The sequence below is a fragment of the Cyanistes caeruleus genome, chromosome 12 (assembly GCF_971803275.1).
Source record: "Cyanistes caeruleus chromosome 12, bCyaCae1.hap1.1, whole genome shotgun sequence".
In the NCBI taxonomy this organism is placed as follows: domain Eukaryota; kingdom Metazoa; phylum Chordata; class Aves; order Passeriformes; family Paridae; genus Cyanistes; species Cyanistes caeruleus.
Window position 1 is genome coordinate 5,668,470 of NC_141712.1, and position 20,098 is coordinate 5,688,567.

Sequence of the window (20,098 nt, forward strand, 5' to 3'; positions counted from 1 at the left end):
GAATTCTCTAACCCTTTGCTCATTTGAGCTGAAACTGTATTCCAGGTGACCAGATTGGATTTCACTGAAAATTTCAAATTGATATGACTCCAGATCTCAGAATAGGACCAGGAAAACAATGTAAAAATTTTTTAAAAAAAAAAGAAAAAGGCAAGAAGAAAAAAAAAGTACCAAATACTCATAGGAAAAGGGTTCCCATTACTGGGGTAATTTCTTCTGCATCCTATATTTTCCTCTACTCAATTAAACAATGACATGTGATTTTTTTTAAATTTCATTTAGGGAACACAAGATTGATTTGTTCTATAAATTAACCAAGACTGAGTCTGAAAATAAGTTGTTATTTTTCAGAACTCCTCCCTTTCTCTCAGAAGGTTACATATATGAACTGCAGAAGGTGAAAGACCACAGGGTGTGAAAAGAAAGAATTTTGTGGTAAGGTACTTAAATGCCATCTTGCTGAATCAGATCCTAAGAGTGTGTCTGATATCAACTTCCCAATGATGAGTAACTCACTTTCACTAAACTCATCACAGTTGGATGCTAATTGCATGTTTTTCATTTAACATAAAACCTGCTTGAATATGCAGCTAAGAGCTCATTTCTGTAAGTGAAATTTTTGAATAGATAGATATACATGTAGACTTAGAAAAGCACTAAGTATTTTAAGAAAAAAATTCAGTTTCTCAATTTGGTTCCCAGAATCACTGGTCACTTCTGACCTCTCCTTTGTCTCCGAGTCCCATTTATAAGGCAGGAATAACAGTAATATCTTCTCCAGGAGGTCATGCAAATTCGGTGTTCAAAACGCTCTCATCTGCTATAGGGATAAGTACTGTGTAAAAGCTCGAGAGGACATGGATAAATCTCACTTTGGACAAGGCACACACTCACAGCAGACAATCCAAACAGGCCAGTGCAGAGCAGAGGAGATAACAGCACCATCAGCCCTGCCCTGCAGCAGGAGAAGCAGAGGGGGGAAAGGGAGGATGTAATGAGGCAGTTTTGGATTGCATTAGAGGCAAATGTTTACGTGTGCATCTGCCATTTGAGGGTTGGCTTTTAAACCTGGAGGGAAGGATTTCTGAAATTTTAACAAGTCATTTGTTTTCAGGCCTCAGTCTCAGCCAGCCGCCTTTGCCACTAACTCCTGTCTCATTCCTTTCTTTCTATATATTTTGTCCTTCTTCCTTACACACCTTTGGAAAAGGAAGCTGCTCATTTTCTCAGAACTTCAGTAGGAAGTTGGAGGAATGTAAGTGGACTGAGGCACTGTTTTCAATATTGCTTGCTGTCCTGGAGACCCTCATTAAGAAACTCAGCTCAAAAGCTGATCAGCTTTCAAAAAGACTCAACTGAATGCTAAAAGTACAAGATACAAGGTCCAAGGGGGCTCTAAAATGTTCTGCAATTTGAGGGCCTAATGAAGGACTCAGAATGGATCTTGGCAGGATTGCACACTTCAATATATTTTTTAAGACATGGCTCCAAAATCTTATTTAAACAATTTACATGGGTGGTTCTTTTTGAAGATCTCAGTTGCTGAAAATTTCATTATCAAATGTTGAGTTCTGAAAGACTTTTCCTCTATCCTCTCAGAAATTAATGATTTTGAAGCTTTTTTCCTCCATCTTCAAGTCTAATTCATTTTTTATCCCAAATCTAAGAGAGAAGTTCAGGAACTTGGCATCCATCACTTTGCAGAACTGCTTACTGAAAACTAAGTCAATGTGAAAAAAAAAACACCACAGGGATCTTTTAATCTAGGCAAAGCATAAGAAAGCTGAACAGTGATTCTGATGGCTTAATAAAAGAGATGATTCCACAAACGTAGAGGAAAATTCGAGTTTCTCTTACGTGTTTCATGTTAGAAATAGATAAAGTTATTACGTCTCCATCCCAAAGGGATGTGAACACCTTGGGACCACCACACAGCCTGAAACAGCCACTACCTCAAGAAAGGAGAGAAAGTTTCCTTACATACATTTCTTGCGACGTCCACAAAAATGCTGCTTTTGAAACCTTCCGTGGCGGTACCCGCTCGCCCGCGCGTGATCCTTGCGGGGAGCGCGCGTTCTGCGACGGCCAAAAGGGGAGGATTTGGGAGGGGGCTGCCCTGGGGACTGGTGCACCTTCCCCTCGGCAGTCCTCTTGTACAGCACGTGCGGGTGGTGCCCGGCGGGGGACGTGTAGTTGTGCCGCCGTGCCAGCCGCTGCGGTAACGGAGAGATCAGCAACTCCATCTGCCGCGTCCGGATCAAACCCGACTGCAAAAACAAACGGCACCACAGTCAGACAGGAGCCTGTCACACCTCACCATGATCCTCCTGCAAAGCCCAGACTGACCACAATGTGCACCTTGACACTGGTTAGCTACTCAACTTATAGACTACTCAACGTCTTCCCGTTTGAACACGCATCGTTTCCTCTTGGAGATGACCGGGTTTCCCATTGGGAAAAGCACAAACCAGGAATGCTGTGGGACGGGCAGCACAGCACCTTCACACAAGACAGTTTCACAAGCAATATTAACCCACTCTTCACAGCATAGGTTTGTTTCTTGGGTGTTTGTGGCCAGGATATATATTAAAAGGAAATGCTTTTGGAAAATACAACTCCTCGTAAGTGTACACATCATAGAAGAAAATATTTGAATTAAAGTTCACATCTTTTTCACAACAAGGTATTACCAAATAGGAATTCCAGACTTAAGGGCACTCCAAGTAGAAAATTACATTACAGGTCAGCAGCACAAAGCTGAAGCATCTGAGCATTTAAGCACCATCATTTAGTAATCAACTCTCTGCAATTTAATCATAATTTAAGCACAGTGTAAAATTTATACCCTTCTACAAGGGAAAGCTAATCACTAAAGGCAAGTATTTGATTGTTTTCCTTCTTGGATCTCCAAAAGACACAAGTATGGGAAAACTACACTGTAGTTTTCACATAGGCTCTGTGTATAAAACTGCACATGTGATGAAGTGTTTCCAGGATCAGGGCCAGGGAAATGTGGGTGGCACTGAGGAAGTATTTCCATGCAGCTCATTAATCAGTTATGATTTTATTTCATTTATTGGTTTTGTAAAACATGTTGTAATAAACACCCCTTTTTACCAAGTCAAAAACCAAAAAGAAGTTTCATCAGGTAATTCTATTACATTATATACGTAATACTAGATACAGATTTTTGGTTTGGATCAGTGAGGCTCTACCATGTGCCAACACCCTCCTGCCAAAACTGACATCCCACGAGGACTGCATATCTCCTAGGCTTCAGAAAAATATGTGCAGACAAACAAATGTCAACTGCAAACCATCTTGCCCCACATCTTGAGTCCTCCAAGACCATGAATCCACCTCCTTCCTCAAAAAAAGCCTTTGAAAATACAGACATGTCATAAGTATCACCTCTTCCCCTCTGAAATGGATGTTCTCCTTCAGCACAGCCTCCCAGGGCCTGAATGCCACGGGTATCACAAAGGGAGCAGCTTGAATGCCTAATGTAAGCACGGTATTTTTTAAGGATCTGTGGAATTTTCTACGCTTTAAGAACTGTTTCCCATGAGGAAAACACAACACAGTGAAAAGCAAGTGAAAATTGAAAGTTACATATGAATCTTCACAGTTTTAGCCATTAACTAAACTAATGCTGAATTGATTTTAAGTCTATTGCAGCTGGAAAGTTTTATCAAAGATCTACAGGACCTCAACAGACTACAGTCATCCACTGTGCTCTTTTCATAGAAATTCTCTTCTGTTGATCCAAATCAAAGGCAGCTTTGCAGTACTCCCCAATATAAGCACCTTTCATAGGGGCCAAATACAAGTGCTGATAAAGTCACACCATGTTCTCAATTTTGGCAATAGAAGAGATTCCACAGTATGAACTGAGAGGGTCTAATTGTCCTCTGAGTAATAATAGCAAAACACATAAATTATATTCTGAACCACAGTCTTCCCATTCTCTCTTCAACATAAATTCATAATTATGTATCTCAGCCTGTTTCTACTTAAAGTTCTAAAAGAAGGTTAAAATTGCATCCATCAATAAAAGACAGGTTTTAAATAATTGATAGGAATTTAACTTGCCTGCTCACTGCAATAAGTTGGCATATTTCAAATGTCAGATCACATTTGCTCATGACAAAGTACTTTCCTGTAGGGAAGATTACTAATATTTTAATCCTTATGATGTATGTCATCACACAATTTACAAGTGGTTCTGAGAGGCAGTCTTTATCTAGAATGCACTGATAATTGGGCACTGCTAAGCGATTTTTTTTTTTTCAGCTGGAAAACAGAAATGTAGTGAATCTGGTTCTTATTTCCCCATTTTAAAGGTTTCCACATCTGAAATTATTCCTGTAGGATTCATTTTGTAAATGATTCAAACCATATGGAAAAAAAGGGGGTTCTACATTTTCCTGTAAGAAACTGTCCCTGATGCACATGAAGTCTCAGCCCCAAACATCATTTCTATATTTAACATTATAAGGGTGGATTGAGAATTCATGGTGGAGGGGAAGAAGTGACTGAATTCTGGGCCCTGCTTGTATTTTGCTGCACCTTTGCAGAGGCTGTAGCTGAGTGCCTTACAACTGTAGCCACTTTTTTTCCAACAGAAATGACCCTAAATCTCCAATAAGACATTTTACCTTTGGGTTTTACGTCAGACTCATCCTCCAAGCTGAAAAATGCTGTGTGAATGAGAGATACCTTCTTTTTGATAACATCCACTTTTAGGAAGTTGTGAAGTTGTCAAGAAGAAAGGGGAAGTGCCACAGAGAAGCCTGGACACTCATTCAATCACACACCATTTGCCACTTTTTCCGGCCATGGGATGGTTTCAAGGATTCGTATTGAATTAATCACTTTGGGGATTCCAAAGCCATGCGGAGAATGCTGACCTGGCTTCAGACAGAGCTGCAGTCCTCTGGAGCACTGCAAAGGGGGAAATGGGACAACAATTGCTACAGGTTCTTAAACTGTAGTGTTGGGTAAGGGACACTGGCTCCACTGTGCTGGCTGCCAACCGCCAGCTGAGAAATGCCACGGCACAGAGGCAGGAGAACGGCACAGACTCATCTCTCCCAGCCTTACACCATGAAGGAATTCCAGTTTCTGAAGGCCAGATTTTGGCTGCTGTCTACTCCTGGGTGTCCTGGGAATTTTTTTTTTCTGCAAGTACATGAAGCATTTCCATAACTGAGTTAGATTCAATGTTTTCATCCAGCTCAACTACTTCAGAACATACACTGTCAAAACAACCATGGAAATTTATGCGTTGGGTTTTCTACTTTCAGCATAGCTTTACACACCTTCCCTGAATCAAGGATGACTTTATATTAACCTTGATGGGTTTAGGACACAATGAGGAGAAGGTCAGATAGGTCAAAATTCCATTTTTGTTTCAGATTCTCTGCAATTATAACACCACAAGAGGAAGCAGGATGACAAAATCTAACATTCTTGTAAGTCTAGACAACACAGCATGAAAAAGGCCAGGGACTCCTGTCTATTCCTTCTGTATCCCACTGTGGCTATCACTAATAATAGCAATAATTGTGAGAATATGGTGGGAAGGAACACCCAAGAGATTGCTCAGCTGGAATTCGCTGTTTTCTTCTTCCCTCACAACTCATATTTGCTATCCTTCTGGAAGGGATATTCCATGCCATTGCAAAGAAAACAGGCATAGGTTGACCTGTGTGGTTAGCAAATGATTTTGAATCAATAATTTGGAGGAACTTGCAGTTTCCTTGCAGAAATACTGAGAAGAGATAAAAAGGCAACATTTTTTCCCACCTCGTTATTTGTTATAGAACATTTTCTTAGCTCTGGAATAAAGGAATTTTCAGATCCAATAAGCCTCTGTGAAATTCCTCAGTATCTGGGTGTAATCACCAAGGTAAGGCACTTGTTCTGTTTTCTTGGTGTGTATCAAAAGGAAGAAGAATTTCAAAACGAGACTTTGACAAGGGCAATGACAACACGGTATCTGCTTCAAGACTTTCTCAACTGAACATAGACTATAAATTGAAAAATAAAATTTTTCTAAACCACTAAAAAATATCATCTTAACTATACAAAATCAGGTAGATCATCCACTGATTTTCAATCCACATGGAAGAAATTTCAGAGTCATACACTCGCATATCTGTCCCTAACAAATCTCACTGGCCTTTTACTGGAACAGCAGAGGCTGCTCCCATTTGCTCCTGTGTTCTTAGACTGAGTGGAGCCTTTGGCAGCTTACCAGCCTGTAAACCTAATTCACTTTGGGGTTTCAGCATCTCCAGAAAAACCAGACCCTCCATAAAAAGCAGAGCAGTGACAGTGAGTGAAGGATTTGCAGAACTTCTGCTTCTCTCCCATACTTTAACAAAGCTGAGTGCTGAGGGAGCAGACAAATCCTCACTGCAGGCTAGACAGGCCTCATGGCTGTGGGTTCTGTTTGCACACAAGGCACTTTCATTACATGCTAATTAAACTGAAAGCAACAGCTTTATATTAAAGTTAGAGGAGTTTCAGAAACCAGATGCAAATAATGAGGTAAAAGCCTAACAAAATGAAACTGAGAATTAAAACAGATGAATAATTGAACTGCAGTGTCTCTGCTGAACGTAACTACTCAATACTGACTGATGTAAAGTTAAATTACAGTTTGCACAAGAACAAGAGTATCTCAAGTAAATGAAGTTCTAAAAAGCATGCACATATTTCCTAAGGAATACTACTCATACCCAGAATGCCTTTTTCAGTGTTAGGAGCAGATACATAAAATAAGGTGTTAAAAACCCGCTGTGTCTTAAGTAAAACAATGGCCAAAGAAATAAATGAAATCTATACCATTATGTAGGTGTGAGTGTGTTCAAGATGAAAAATCACTAAAAAGGAAGAGTTAAATGTCATTCCATTTAACACCCATTAAAATAGTTCCAAATATTCATGAAAAGTTTTAAAAGACTTGACAAAAGGCCAACTGAAATTGGCATAAAGCTTTCCACAGACTTCAGTGGACATTGATCCAAGACTTCTGTTATTTCCCAACTGACCAGATCCTAAAAAACCCAAATCATTGATTTAAACACATCCCAACAAAAATTACAGAACGTGAAGTGCAGAGACATAAAGTACAGTTTTTAGTTCTACTTAAAACACATAAAAATGTAAACCAAGAACTTCCCTGAAAAACAAAGACTAAGGAGAGCAGATGACCCATGAACTATGGTTGCTGGTTATTTAAAACCATCTGAGGCCAAAGATTCCTAGAAATCTAATATGCACATCACAGTGGTTGGAGCCATCTCATGTTACATATTGGAGTCTTTTCTCATTCGTTTTGCCGAGAGAAAACTCATGAAATTACCTTATCCACAGTTCATTTTCATCAAACTCTTGTTTCCTGCCCTGATGCTCTCAAGTCTTTGGTGCTTTGGGCACCACAAAGGAAACACAAAAGGCTCTGTCACCAAAGCTGTCCCTTGCTGGAGGAGACACTGCCCTCATTCAGCTGTCCCACCTGGGGTTCTGCCTGCCAGACCACTTCCCACATGGAACCACGGGCAGCTGGGAAGCCAAAAGAGGGTACAGCAGAGACCCAGAGAACACAAAGCTGCTCACACAGCTTAGAGCTCCCTGACAAGAGCCAGAAGCTGCCTTTTGGCCCAGACTGGTCTCTGGAATTGGGCAGAGGTCAACTGTTAGACCCCAACATAGAGCAACATGTGCTAGGAGGGCAGAGGTTTCCCCACAGCTCCCGAACCTCTGCTCCAACCTGACCAAGGGGAGATGAGGGAGGCCTTTCCTTTGGGTTTCATGAGCAGATCATGGCTGTGCCCTCACAAAGTACAGAAACCACCTTGACATTTGCCTCCATTCCTGCCTGGAACACAGACCAGAGCAAGCCAGCCCAGCCCAGGAGCCACAGGTCTGCTCAGAGCTTGGTTACTGAGGGAAGCACAGCACAACATCCATACTGGACACAGCATTCCAGAACAGTGAGTTCACAGCAGCAGCCACTTCAGAAACGTTTCAAATGTCCCCACAGAAAAACCTGTGAGGAGGTGGCAGTCCCTGAGCACCAGCAGAGACAAAACTCTGCCAAGACAGCAGGGAAAGTGCCAGCTGCTTAGAGCAGGTTTTGTGTTAAGCCTTGCAAATCTGGTAAATGTATAATTTTCTCACTCACGCCAAGGAATCCCAGGAAGAATAAAGTCCTGTTAAGTTTGCCAACATTCATCTTATGAATTCCTCTTTCCTTCAGACCAAGGGTATTCAACCAATACCATCACGAGGCTGTTCAAAGCAATCCTGCACCATGTAAGCAGTTTAAACCAATGATTGTTTCTTTAGGGAATGTGTAATGAAGTAGTCTCACCTCTTGGGATGGGTTAAGTTGGTAGTCTGAAAAATATGTGAGACTATAACCTTACTACAGTCATAAGCAAAACTACTTCCAAGAATTGTAGCCAGCAGGGTAGTACAGCCTGACCTGGAGCTGCAGACACCCGATAGCACTGACTGACTTTTTGAGAGATGGCTTATTGAGCCCCTCTCGAGTTAGGGTCAACAGTGTCAATGCTCTGGAAAGTATAATCAAAATGAGCAAATTAAGATGTGAAATTAGGTAGAAAAAAATGACAAGCAGCATATCTGGAAAGGAGAAAGGGGCTGAATTGCAGAAAGTGTTGCTGAGGTGAAAGATATTTTTACCCTCGGGAAGCATCAGGAGCAAACAGCCAAGCCAAAGGCAGTAAATCATGATAATTAAGGGAGTTCCTTCCCTCTCCACTCTGAGCCACAGCCCCTTTTCTGGGAGGTAGCTGCAGAGGGGACAGCAGCAGCCACAAGGCTGAGGGGCACTTTGCCTCTTTGTGTCCCCCTGAGAAGGGCACTTACACAACTGCACCCACGGTACTGAAACACGGGGTAAATGGAACAAGTTTGAGTCACCATGACAGGGACACGATCCACCAACAAAAAGTGAAAAGTCTGGACCCTAAATCCATACACAGATTGTTAAATTAATGACCGCCTTTTACAGAGTGTTAAGCACCCAGGAGCTCCCATTGAGCTGAACATTGTCTGTGCAAGCATTTCCAGAGTGCTTTCATACCAATTTGGGAAAGAAAATGTTCTGGGAAACTAGTGAGAATGGACTCTCATGAGGTTTCCAATAATACACATGTATTATTGAAGTCAGAAATCCCACGAGTAAAACTCAGAGCATGTTCATTTTTGATCCTATCCCAAACCAGGCAGCACAAAGGCATGCGAACACACTGAAGGGAAGAGAGAATTTAAGCTAACTAAACTTTTCCCTAGCTTTTATGTTTGCCAAAAAAATTCACCCATCCTCCCAAAAAGTATCAAGCCTGTAAACGGGCAGTTCCTGATGATGGTCCCAGAATCAAGGAAATACAAAGTGATGTTTTATGGGACTGGGTCCTTGGCTGATGAGAATAACCTCAGCAGACCTTTACTGATTTTCACCAGACTGGAATACCTGGCTCTGTACCACAGCAAATGTTTAAGTTAAGTTAATGGCTCTTATACACACGAAAATATTTTTTATCATGAAAGAAGCATTACAATCATTGGTTGCCTTTTCTGACTTGAAAATTGTCAGCTGATAGCACTTTTCATTAGAATCTGACTCAGAAAAGTAACTCTATTATTCCATTTTCTAACATAATATAGATTTCTTGCAAATGTAAAATGTTAAGGGTTCTTAACAATACAGCATTTTATTACCTGACGATCTGACAGAAGGAGGGTACAAGGTTTAAATTGCCAGTCTGAGTTAGCCATGAAAGACTACTCTGTTTGGTTGCTCAAAAGAAGTGCTATGCAGAACAGTCAGCAATTAAAACAAGGTAACAAAATTGCATGTATTTAATTATTCCTATATGAACAAAGCCAGCGTTATCTCTGAATAGTGCCTTTGTATTTCTGCAGTTGACTGAGCTTGTTTCAAACATCTTTATGCAACCCCCTGTCAGCATATGGCAAATAAGGAAATATTCTTATTTGTTCCTCCAACTTAGGCTAATTGAACCAGTCACATTGGTATTTAAATGTATTAAATTGGTATTTATTGCAGGGTAATGAGATATTCTAGAGCTAACACAAAGTTGATTGCTTTGCCACAGATTAAATACTTGCTTGTCAGTACGTGAGCTCACTCATTTCTCATGTTTTGGGTTTAAAAAAAAAGGAAAAGAAACCCAACAAAACGCACCCCAGGACTAGGCATGATAAATGAATAGAAGAAAAATACTAATGCAAACTACAGCATAACCACACTAACTATACACCAATAATACTTCAGTGAAGTGCCAGAGGTTTACCAAGTTACAGTCAGGATCACTTCATTTACAATTCCATCAGTAGGGCTCTTTGGCTCCCTATAAAGGTTTTGGAAGGCAATTAGCTAAAACCAACAGCTCAAATTTAGCCTTGGTAGCTGTACAAGCACTTGGGTATGGCCTGTTTAAGCAAATCCCTGCAACTCTAAGATAAAATCTAGAGCTTTTATTAGTTATGACAGTTCTGAAATCCATCACAAAGCAAACAGGAAACAGCAGGATTATTTAATGAGTGCATTTATGCTTCACTTTTCCTAAAAAGAGGCAGCCCACTATTTGTCATGTGCTGACAGTTCATTAGTTACTTAGGGTACCTCAAGAATAACAGAAAAACTGACTTGAGAGAGTAGCTTAGTGTGTCCCCTGAGCTACCATCCCATGTAACCAGGTGCACAGCTTCAGAGAAACCCCAGGTGAGAGCAGGTTCATCTTCAGAAACCTTCAAAAGAACAGGAGTGCAGCTCCCTCTGTCCTGACACTCTCTGTAACAAACAGCACAAAACAAAACCACCATTTACATCCCTCTTAAATATCTGAAATGTCCCTCCAAGATGCCCAGATCTCCAGACAGGGCAGTGTTTCACCCTAAGGTGGGTTTGCTATCAAGTATTCCTGCTGCTCAAAGGATTAGGTGAAATGAAAATGTTCTGGCAAGATTCTCCTCCCCCTTTGTGTACAGCTAATCAATTTTACAGGGCTGGAGTTCAGATATACCAATATTCTGGGGGAAGTGCATGCCTCCTTAATGAAGCTGCTGCTCCTAGAGTGGTAATAAAGGCAAAACCAGTAAGATCAGGGCAGAGTGACAAAGAAAATGAACAGCTTAAAAAAAAACCCAAACAAAACCAAAAAGCTAATGATATATAAATAAAATCAGTACTTGGAAATTCCTTTTCCATAGGTACTTAGCATTAACAGATGCTTGCTTGAGTGTTTCTGATCAGCAACATTCCTCCCTATCAGACATGCAACTCCAAACATTAAAAGTCATGAATCAGACCTTGCAGGAAACAACTCTATAAATTATGAAATTTCTAAAAATAATGACAAAGGGCTTCAGTGTTTTATTTTCTTTTTTAACTTTAGAGTTAAAAACTCTAAAATAGGAGTTTTTATTTTCTATTTCTTGAACCATTTTCAGCTGAGTTTTTAAGAGGCTTTTTTTTATCCTTTATAATCACATATACTAGAATCAAAGTTGAGTGGGGTTGGAGTTTTTTTTAGTGAAAACATAGCTTTTCCTGTGATGATGGGACTTTGGCAGCTGGACCCTTCAGCACATTTCATACTGTAAATGAGAATTAGGCAAGGCTTAATCCTCCCTCTCCCTTACAGGACACCTTGTGAGGTTGCAGACAATAGAGAGAGACACTTGCCCAAGCACTGGGACACCACTCAGAGCTACCTGATGGCAGAACCTCCACTCTGGTCAGGGCTCTGGGCTGCAATGAGCTACACCCAACTGCATCAAAGCCCCAAGCAAATGCTCTCCACATCTGGTGGTTCCCTACCCATACCCACATTTCCCCAGTGCAGATCCTCCAGATATGAGCTTTGCCCTGCCAGAGCTGCTGCAAATGAATTTGAGGGGGCAGAAGATCTGAGCCTGTCTGACCTGGGATAATTTGCATTCAAACAAAATAAATCCAGCTCAATTCCCATAGCAATTTTGCTCTGCTATGAATAGCTCGGGCAGCTCCAATAACGAGGAGCTCGGGTTACATCTGATTGCCAGCTGTATTGCTTACTAAGAAGTTAGGTCAGTGGTTCCCAACCTTTTAATTTTCCTTGTTGGAGTATACATTGCTATGGATTAGTTACATGAGAGAGTGGTCACAAGGAACTCTGTAGGGAGCAAAGTATCAGCTTTGCTGATATTCCACATACACAGACACATCCATATGTTGAAATATCTACGTGGGAAGGAGAAAGGGAGTGGAACAAAAGAGCTTAGGCCATTAAGGGAATGGAAAACAAGAAGCAAAGATGGCCCAAGAGTGAGAATGTCAGGCTGGCGCCTGGGTTATCTGGATTAAACTCCCTGCTCCTCAGCATTTCAGCTTCTCTGTTCCTTATTTATCAGTTTAATAAGCAAGATTTCTTAATCAATGCAGAAAATGCTCCTGAGAGACTCATGAAGGCTCACATTTGACCCAGGCTGGGTTGTTCTGTTGAAGTGCTTCCACCTTCTCTGCTCAAAGCTGCAGCCTCAGCCTCCAGGACACCGCCCCACACCCAGAGCTGTGACCCAGGAGCTGTGCTGAGCACAGCATCAGAGCACAGCCAGATGTGTGCCACCCTGCTCAGAGACACCCAGACATGACCCTGGCCCTCAGCACATCCCAGACAGGCTCCTGCCAGGCAGCCCCACTCACAGGGGCAACAGCACTGACCCAGAAACACACAGAGCAGGCAGCTGGGGAGGGCTGGGAGCCTTGCTCATCACCAGGAACTCCTGTGCTACAAGGCTTGCTGCTTGGCACACACCTGTAGGGAAAGGGTTAAGTGGTGTGATGGTGTTGAACCCAGCTGGGGATGAAACACCACACAGCCCCTCCCTCAAGCCCCCCTGTGCACCCCATTTCAGCAGGTGGCACTTCTGTGAAAGGCAGAGCAGGGGAGAAGCATCCTCTGCTCTTTGCTGCAGTCATCTCTTGAAAGCACACCAGCAGCCTTAGGTGTGTCTGATGCTCTTCTCACCACCAAGAAGAGGGAAAACAGCAATACACTGACTGTAATTCACACAATTTAACCCAAAACACAAGGCAGCAGCACCCCAGAAATCCACCAAGTTGAAACAAGACCTCATCCTTTTCTCAGTTTTCTGTAACATTAAAAGCCGGCACAGTAGCAACCCCACATAACACTTCCATGATCCTACAAACACCTCCAGCATGCAGAGCTTAATTTACATGGGCATTTAAATAGTTATTTACTAAAAATGTAATAACTTACATGTAGATTCCACAGCATGAAAAAGCCTCATATTTGCAGGCCCTGTTTACAGTCACAAAACCTGCCTTCACCATATTACACTGCCAAGTATACCCTGAGTCCAGACAATCTGTTTTCTTGTTTGTAGCCAAATGCCACCAATCTGCACTGCTCAGCCATCCTACACCCACCCTGGGCCTGCTGTAAAGCTGTGCACTCATTCACTCCTCTCCCACAAATTAGCTTCAGCTTCTATTTTAAGGGAATGATGCCCAAGGGTGAACATGCTATAACTGATCTGCTGGAGTAAATGAAAAATTTTGCTACAGTGCTTGTGACAAATCATATTTCCTGTTTTTAATAATATTATAAATGAAAGTTCAATTAGAAATAATTTTCAGTACTGTTTTCTAGATCTCTGTAGTTAAAATAACTGTGATGACACATAAAACCCACCACAAAGAGGTACTGGTTTGGTATAAAACAGAACATAATGCCACAACTGTCTTTAAATGGGCACAGAAATATTACCTTAATACTGGTCCAGGTTGTGCTAAGGTGAAGCAAATCCAGTTTTCAAGCCAGTGCATCAGTTTACACCCCCTGAACATGCTGTCTGTGCCAAGATCAGAGCCCAACACACCTGGGCAGCATCTGGTGTTAACCAATGGGCTCCAGGCATTCAGCCCCACGCTTGCCTTGTACCCCTGAACAGCCCTGCAGAACCAAACTGCAGGTTCATGAAAGGTTACACTGATTTTGCCATCACCAGACTTCAGTACAAGCATCTGAATTACACAACTGTTTAGCAGGGATGAGCGTTACAAAAACAGTGGGAAAAAGACAGCATGGGAGCCTTTACTTGTTCTTCTCATTAAAGAAAGCTGTTCAATTATGTGTTACATCAGCAAACATCATTTGCCAGGGTTTTCATGCAAGTGAACAGCATTTCTGCACAAAAGCATCTGTAGAGTGTTTTCAGCACAATACCTTACATACCAGGCTCTCAAAAGTATAGTCTGTGGATCAAAGCTCAAAGTAACCCTGTGATGTTCTCTGAGATCTCAGGAAACAGAAAAATTTCAGTGGAAAAGGTAAAGTAGTGTCTGAAAGCAACTTTTTATTCTATGAGATACTCCTTATATTAAATTGGTCCAAGATAACCAGATAGCTATTGAACAGATGTTGCCACTATGTTAAACACTACAGGCCTTCTGACTGAAATAAAGATGCAGTGAAGACAAGGGAGATATTTGTTGACAGCTCAGCATGCTGCAAAGTTATAAAGGGATGGTAAAAAAAACATTGCATTAGCAGAAGATTTAGGAGGCAAAATTTCCGAAGCAGCCCGACCTTGTTTCTGCAATGAATCTACTGAACAGTAGGTTAAGCAAAGGTCAGGTTAAGCACAGGTTAAGAAAAAAGCTGCAAGAGGAATGTGCTGCCAGGGTCACAGAGGCTCTGGGACATCAGGGGAGTGTATGAGAGCCACAGACACTGCAGTCTCCAATGCAGCTCCCACTCCCTGCTCCATCCTGGCACCACAGCACCTGAGCTGGCTGCACAGCAGGGACAGAAGTGCTGCCCAGCTCAGCTGCTCTTGCCCCTTGAGCCCAGGAACTGGGACACTCTGCTCAGAAGTACCACATGAGTGGTATAATCTGTACATCAAAGCACCCACCTCCCATAAACAGGAGATAATTTGTCTGCTTTTATAGGCAAGAACTAGGGAAAAAAGTGAACGTGGAAAGTGATAAATGTGGTCCTCCTACTCCAAGTCTCTCTGAAGCTCCATGTGACCTGCACAACACCTCTGATTTATTATATTCTGATGGTATCTGCTCTGCTGGAGCCTGTCCTCAACCCCCACCCCTCACAATGGCACATCCCCAACATTTCCCCAAAATAATCTGTCTGCTCAGTGGCCCATGAAGGGACACAGCCTGGCCCAAGGTTACTGGCTGATGGTAGCTCAGCACTCTTCATGCCTGCACGCCTTCCTAGAGGAGGTTTCATGTGCTTCAGGAGCTCAAGTGCAATCCTGCCACGTCCCAGTGTGAATTTCCCCAGCTTAACACATCTGACCACAGCAGTGACTGTTCCTGCAATCCATCTGGATCATCAGTCAGTCCCTCCACCTTTTCTTCTTTCCAGGTGGTAAGGCAAACAGAGGAAAAGCCAGAAGGAGCTCTTGTGAAACATTTCCTCTCTTCACAGCATGTCACAGCACACACTCCTCCCCTCTGCAGAAAACCAGCAGTGTTAATGTGCTAGGGAAGTAAATTAGGCACAAATAGAACCGTGGGGAACTTAAATATTTTGAGTGTATAGCATATAATCAGGAAATGCCCACCCTCTTTATCTGTTAGGAAGAAGGAAACCGAAAGCTTTGTAATTTTAAACTGCCCATCAGTTGCTATGAATCAGTCAGGCATCTTGCTGGGGAGAGGCAGCACACACAAGAGCACTGGCAAGATAAGAGAGGGTTTAAGCTACACTCCCCATCCTGTCAGAATAGTTTCAGGCCAGGATTTCACATTTGATCATCCCTCTCCAGGGCTTCTCTGTATATACCTCCACTGAGCCCCTCAAAAAGACTAAAACAGGACACTGAACATAGTTTTTCGGATTATTTATACTAATTCTTACAAGATTCACCGAGCTGAAATAAAATTGGTTTTGTTTTCTACAGCAAATAAATTTTATAAATTTACTTTACAAATTTACAGGGACTTACTCCTTTAGCATATTTTAACAAATAATAAAGGAAGTCATGTGAGACACATTCACGCACATCCTCCACATTATAAATTTTTGCAATAAAACTATACCCTCCACTTACTACAAAAATTAAAGGCAAACTACAACAACCTCCTCTTTAAAATACAATTCCTTTCCTGAAACAAGCACAGCAGTGTGGCTTTACATCATAATAATGATTGAACAAGTTACTGAACAGCAAAGGACACTACAGCCACAAACAGCATTGCCATGGGCACCTTTATAGAAAAACAAAAGTATTCATATTTCAGATACAATGGACACTGAATTGCACTGTCCTTTGCAAAATAAAGGTTTAATAAAGAATAGGCACCAATTCAGTGCACTGGTATAGAAAGGTATGTATCAATATATAAAATCCTCTTTACTGGCAATTAGGTGCAAATGCTGAGCTGTCATTAAAGGATGTGGAGTATCCATGGAGATATTTTGGAGCATATGGGCACCAGTCTGAGCAGGCTGATGGTGATTTCCCAATGGGAAATACTCCCCATCTCCTGCTAATCCCAACACAGGAGCAGGGCTGTGGAGGCAGAGCAACCTTGGCTGTGCACAAATGCTGGTTTGCAGAAGACGGACCTTCATTCTGGATAAATAACATTTCCTTCTGGTTTGTTTCTCACATTAGAGTGGGTTCCTGACTTTCCCAAACTGTAGTCTTTCAAATGACTAAATAAATCATGTGAACATCCACACCAAAAAAATATACTATTCCCTTCGCCCTCGAGCTATTTGCAACTAAATTAGTGTTGTGGTGCTGTTCTGTGCACCAGAAAGCTAATTTTCAAGAAATGCTTGGAAAATTGTAACAAAAATAAGCTTCTGATGGAACTATAACCCAAAAGCTGAGAACCTGTAAACAGAACCAGTGCAGTACTCAGAGGCCAAGACCACAGGCTGGCACATGTTTGTTCCTAGCTTTAACTGGTAATATATGAGAATATATCAGCCCTCTCTGATTCAGCTGCTGGTACAAATGGTCCTTTCCTTGGTATTTTATCTGTCCCACTGATGGAAAACACAAGCCTTTGTCACCACAGCATTATCCTGATGCTCACAGCACCACCTGCACCCTGGGATCACGCATGGTCTTCATTATGTGAGACCTGCAGGGCTCTGTGCCTCAGGCAGCTCAAGTGACCACCCAGCTCTCTCTGGTAAACACAGGAGTCAATTAACCATTTCTGGAACACACTCCCCTCTCTGCAATTACTCAGCTCTCCTACCATGAGCAGATCAATGAGGTCTTATCCCCTACAGGTGTTCTGTGATGACATTTGGTAATATTCCTGCACATTTTCACAACTCAAAACTTGCCAAGTCTATCTTCTGTCTAACAAGGACAACAGGCCTCAAAAGGTACCATCCTCTTTCATTCCCATCACAAGACTTGACCTTATGGGGACTGGATTTGGGTTACACCAAATAACCTCTTTACATTTACTCATGGCTTTGCATTTTTTGGTGGCCACTGCTCTTCCTTTACTCCTTCACTGTCAGGATGCTCCAGCAGCAGAATGGAATGACAACACTTGGCACCAGGGCACTGAAACCCATCTGGCAACTGCAGGCACTACATGCCAAGCACTTGGGAGCAGCAGCTGACTCCTAGAACTGCCTGAGCTCCTGCCATGTCACACTGCTGGCTGTTCTGGTCTCAGCAGTCCATGTGAACAGCAAGGCTCGGCCTGCACACAGGGTTTGCCCTTCAGCACTCTGTTTGCCTCCATCTAACTTCTGATCCAGTGAAATCTCGCTGTACAGCACCACCCTGGATTATGTCCAACATGCATTTTGGGGTCTGCCAGGAGCAACAGATGCATTTCACTTTCTCAATGAGCCAGTGGTGCCTCCCCTTTTTAAAATATCTTTCTAAACCAAACAGAAATTGCAGCAGTGTATCCCAAAAAAGTGGTGTAACTACTAACTCAAGGGCCAAGATGATGTAGGGAAGGAATAAAAGACACTTCCCAAAGCCAGGTTCAGATCAAAAGCAATCAGCAGAAAACTTTTTACTCGCCACAAGAAGCTTTATATGAAGCCCATCAACCAGCAAACACCTGCCAAGGAGGGTGACGATACTGGGCTGCAGGAATTAGCAGCTCACTGCTGTCTCAGCCTGGAAATTCCTTTTTTCTGCACCTTTACTCAAGCTTTTGCTGCTTGGGGTAGCATAACAATCCCACCAGCAGTATGTGATGTCAGTACTGCAGAATAACATCCATATGGCCTCCAGCACAGCTTCCAGCATGAGGAGAAGCAGCTGACAGAGCGAGCCTGGAGCTCCTGTTGTGGCAGACTGGTCTCCACAGGGCTTGCAGAGGTGTTCATTACAAACAGTGAAATGTAGAGCAGACTACAAGGAGCTATTTTTTACCAGAAAAAGTAACAAAAAAGTGCAAATGCAACAGAAGGATTTTTTCTTGTATATGCCACAACCATCCACAATGGACTGCAAAACAAAAGTTATCTCTGGCCTAGCCCAAGATTGTTGTTTTAACATTTAATTTATATTTGCATCTAGCAAAACAAGTATCATAACTTCCTGTCAGGTGTTAACAAGAAATTACACTGGGTGTCCACATTTTTAGAGAAGTTTAAGCTTTCTTGTCTGGTGATGCATTACAGCATTTATACCTATCCCTCACCATGACCAGCTTCCACTTTTACAGCAATATTAATCTGAAATATTTCTTGAGTTTAATCTAGCCTAATTTTAAGGGCTACTGTTTTGATGTCTCCTTCCTAAAAACACAAAATGAGTGTGTTGCATAAGACAGGCCTGGTCAAGAAAGAATTATTTTTAAAATCTTTTTACTGAAGTGCAGTAATTCGCACAAGTAAAAAGAGTATGTGTTTTTAATTTCATGATTTAAAAAGAGCTAATTACATTCTGGTGTTATATAAATTCTAAATCTCATGGCAAGGGAAGTGCAGGTCTGAAGAGTAATCCATGTTTCATTAGTTTGTGTACTCTGCCACAGAATATAATATTACGTTCTTAAATTAGTCAGAAGCCACACTGTGCTGCAGTGTAAAAACAAAAGTGAGGGCTCAAGCTAGGTCAAGCATATTTTGTATAGGTCCATTAAAATTCTCATTCCATTAATATTAATAAAGATGTTGAGACACAAAAGTCCTTCAATTAACATATATTAGGCAGGCAGGCACAAGCATTCAAGTGATCCCACTGTGAACAGCAAGAATCCAGCCCTGAAAGAATAAAGCCCAAGTGTGCTGTGTACAGAGTGGGGCAGCCTGAAATGTGAATGCCCAGGGGAGTGAAAAGGCAACACCCCATTGTCTCTGCAAGCAAACATCACTTTATTGCCTCAGCTTCCTCTTCTCTTAACCAGGTTTGTGCTGGGCCCTGTTACTGCAGTAGGAATAACTTCAACACCCATTATCTTTGTCATCCAACTTTTGTCTTTTACCATTTTTTGGCAGACACTAGCTGGGCAGCCACATATGAGAGTCAGGAAAAGGGTTTTCATCTGACTGTATAAGTTGTTTGCAGATTTCCCCCAGCTTATGGACTAACATTGTAAAAAAAAGAAATTAACTTGCATGTTCCAGAAATTACTCTGGACAATAATGGTTCCCACGGTACCAAGCTTCAACCATCAAGACTCATTCACTTGCATCTGACCTGATTATTTGACATTTCTTCACCCCCATTCTTGGTGACTTCCGAGCATGATAAACAATAAAAGGTTACTGATGTCAACCCATTGTGTGCCAGGATGTTGTTCTCATCTAACACAGAGCAGAGCCAGCACTGAAGCTTAATTAATACATGTTTGTAAATTGTGCTGAGCTGCAAGGCATTATAATTTCAGGTTTCTTCTGTAAATGTTTACCTCACAGCTTTAGTCAATGATCCACTGTCTGAACCCAAGATAAGTTCTGCTTCCATCAGCTATTCACATAGCTGGTCAAATCACTGTCACAGCAAATCAATAGGAAATTCCTTTAGCATACAGTAATTTATGGTAGACCTGCAGCAACAG

The 20,098-nt window shown here is 41.9% G+C and overlaps 1 protein-coding gene across 6 annotated transcripts in view; it reads right to left on the minus strand.

Moving 5' to 3' along the window:
- ADAMTS18 (ADAM metallopeptidase with thrombospondin type 1 motif 18) overlaps positions 1 to 20,098 on the minus strand; it is a 77,046-nt gene that overhangs the window by 46,939 nt on the left and 10,009 nt on the right. For all 6 annotated transcript variants that reach the window (XM_023934862.2, XM_023934864.2, XM_023934861.2 and 3 more), the window contains one exon: positions 1,985 to 2,267. In XM_023934862.2, coding sequence (XP_023790630.2) covers positions 1,985 to 2,267 — 283 coding nt within the window. The remainder of the gene's footprint in view (positions 1 to 1,984; positions 2,268 to 20,098) is intronic.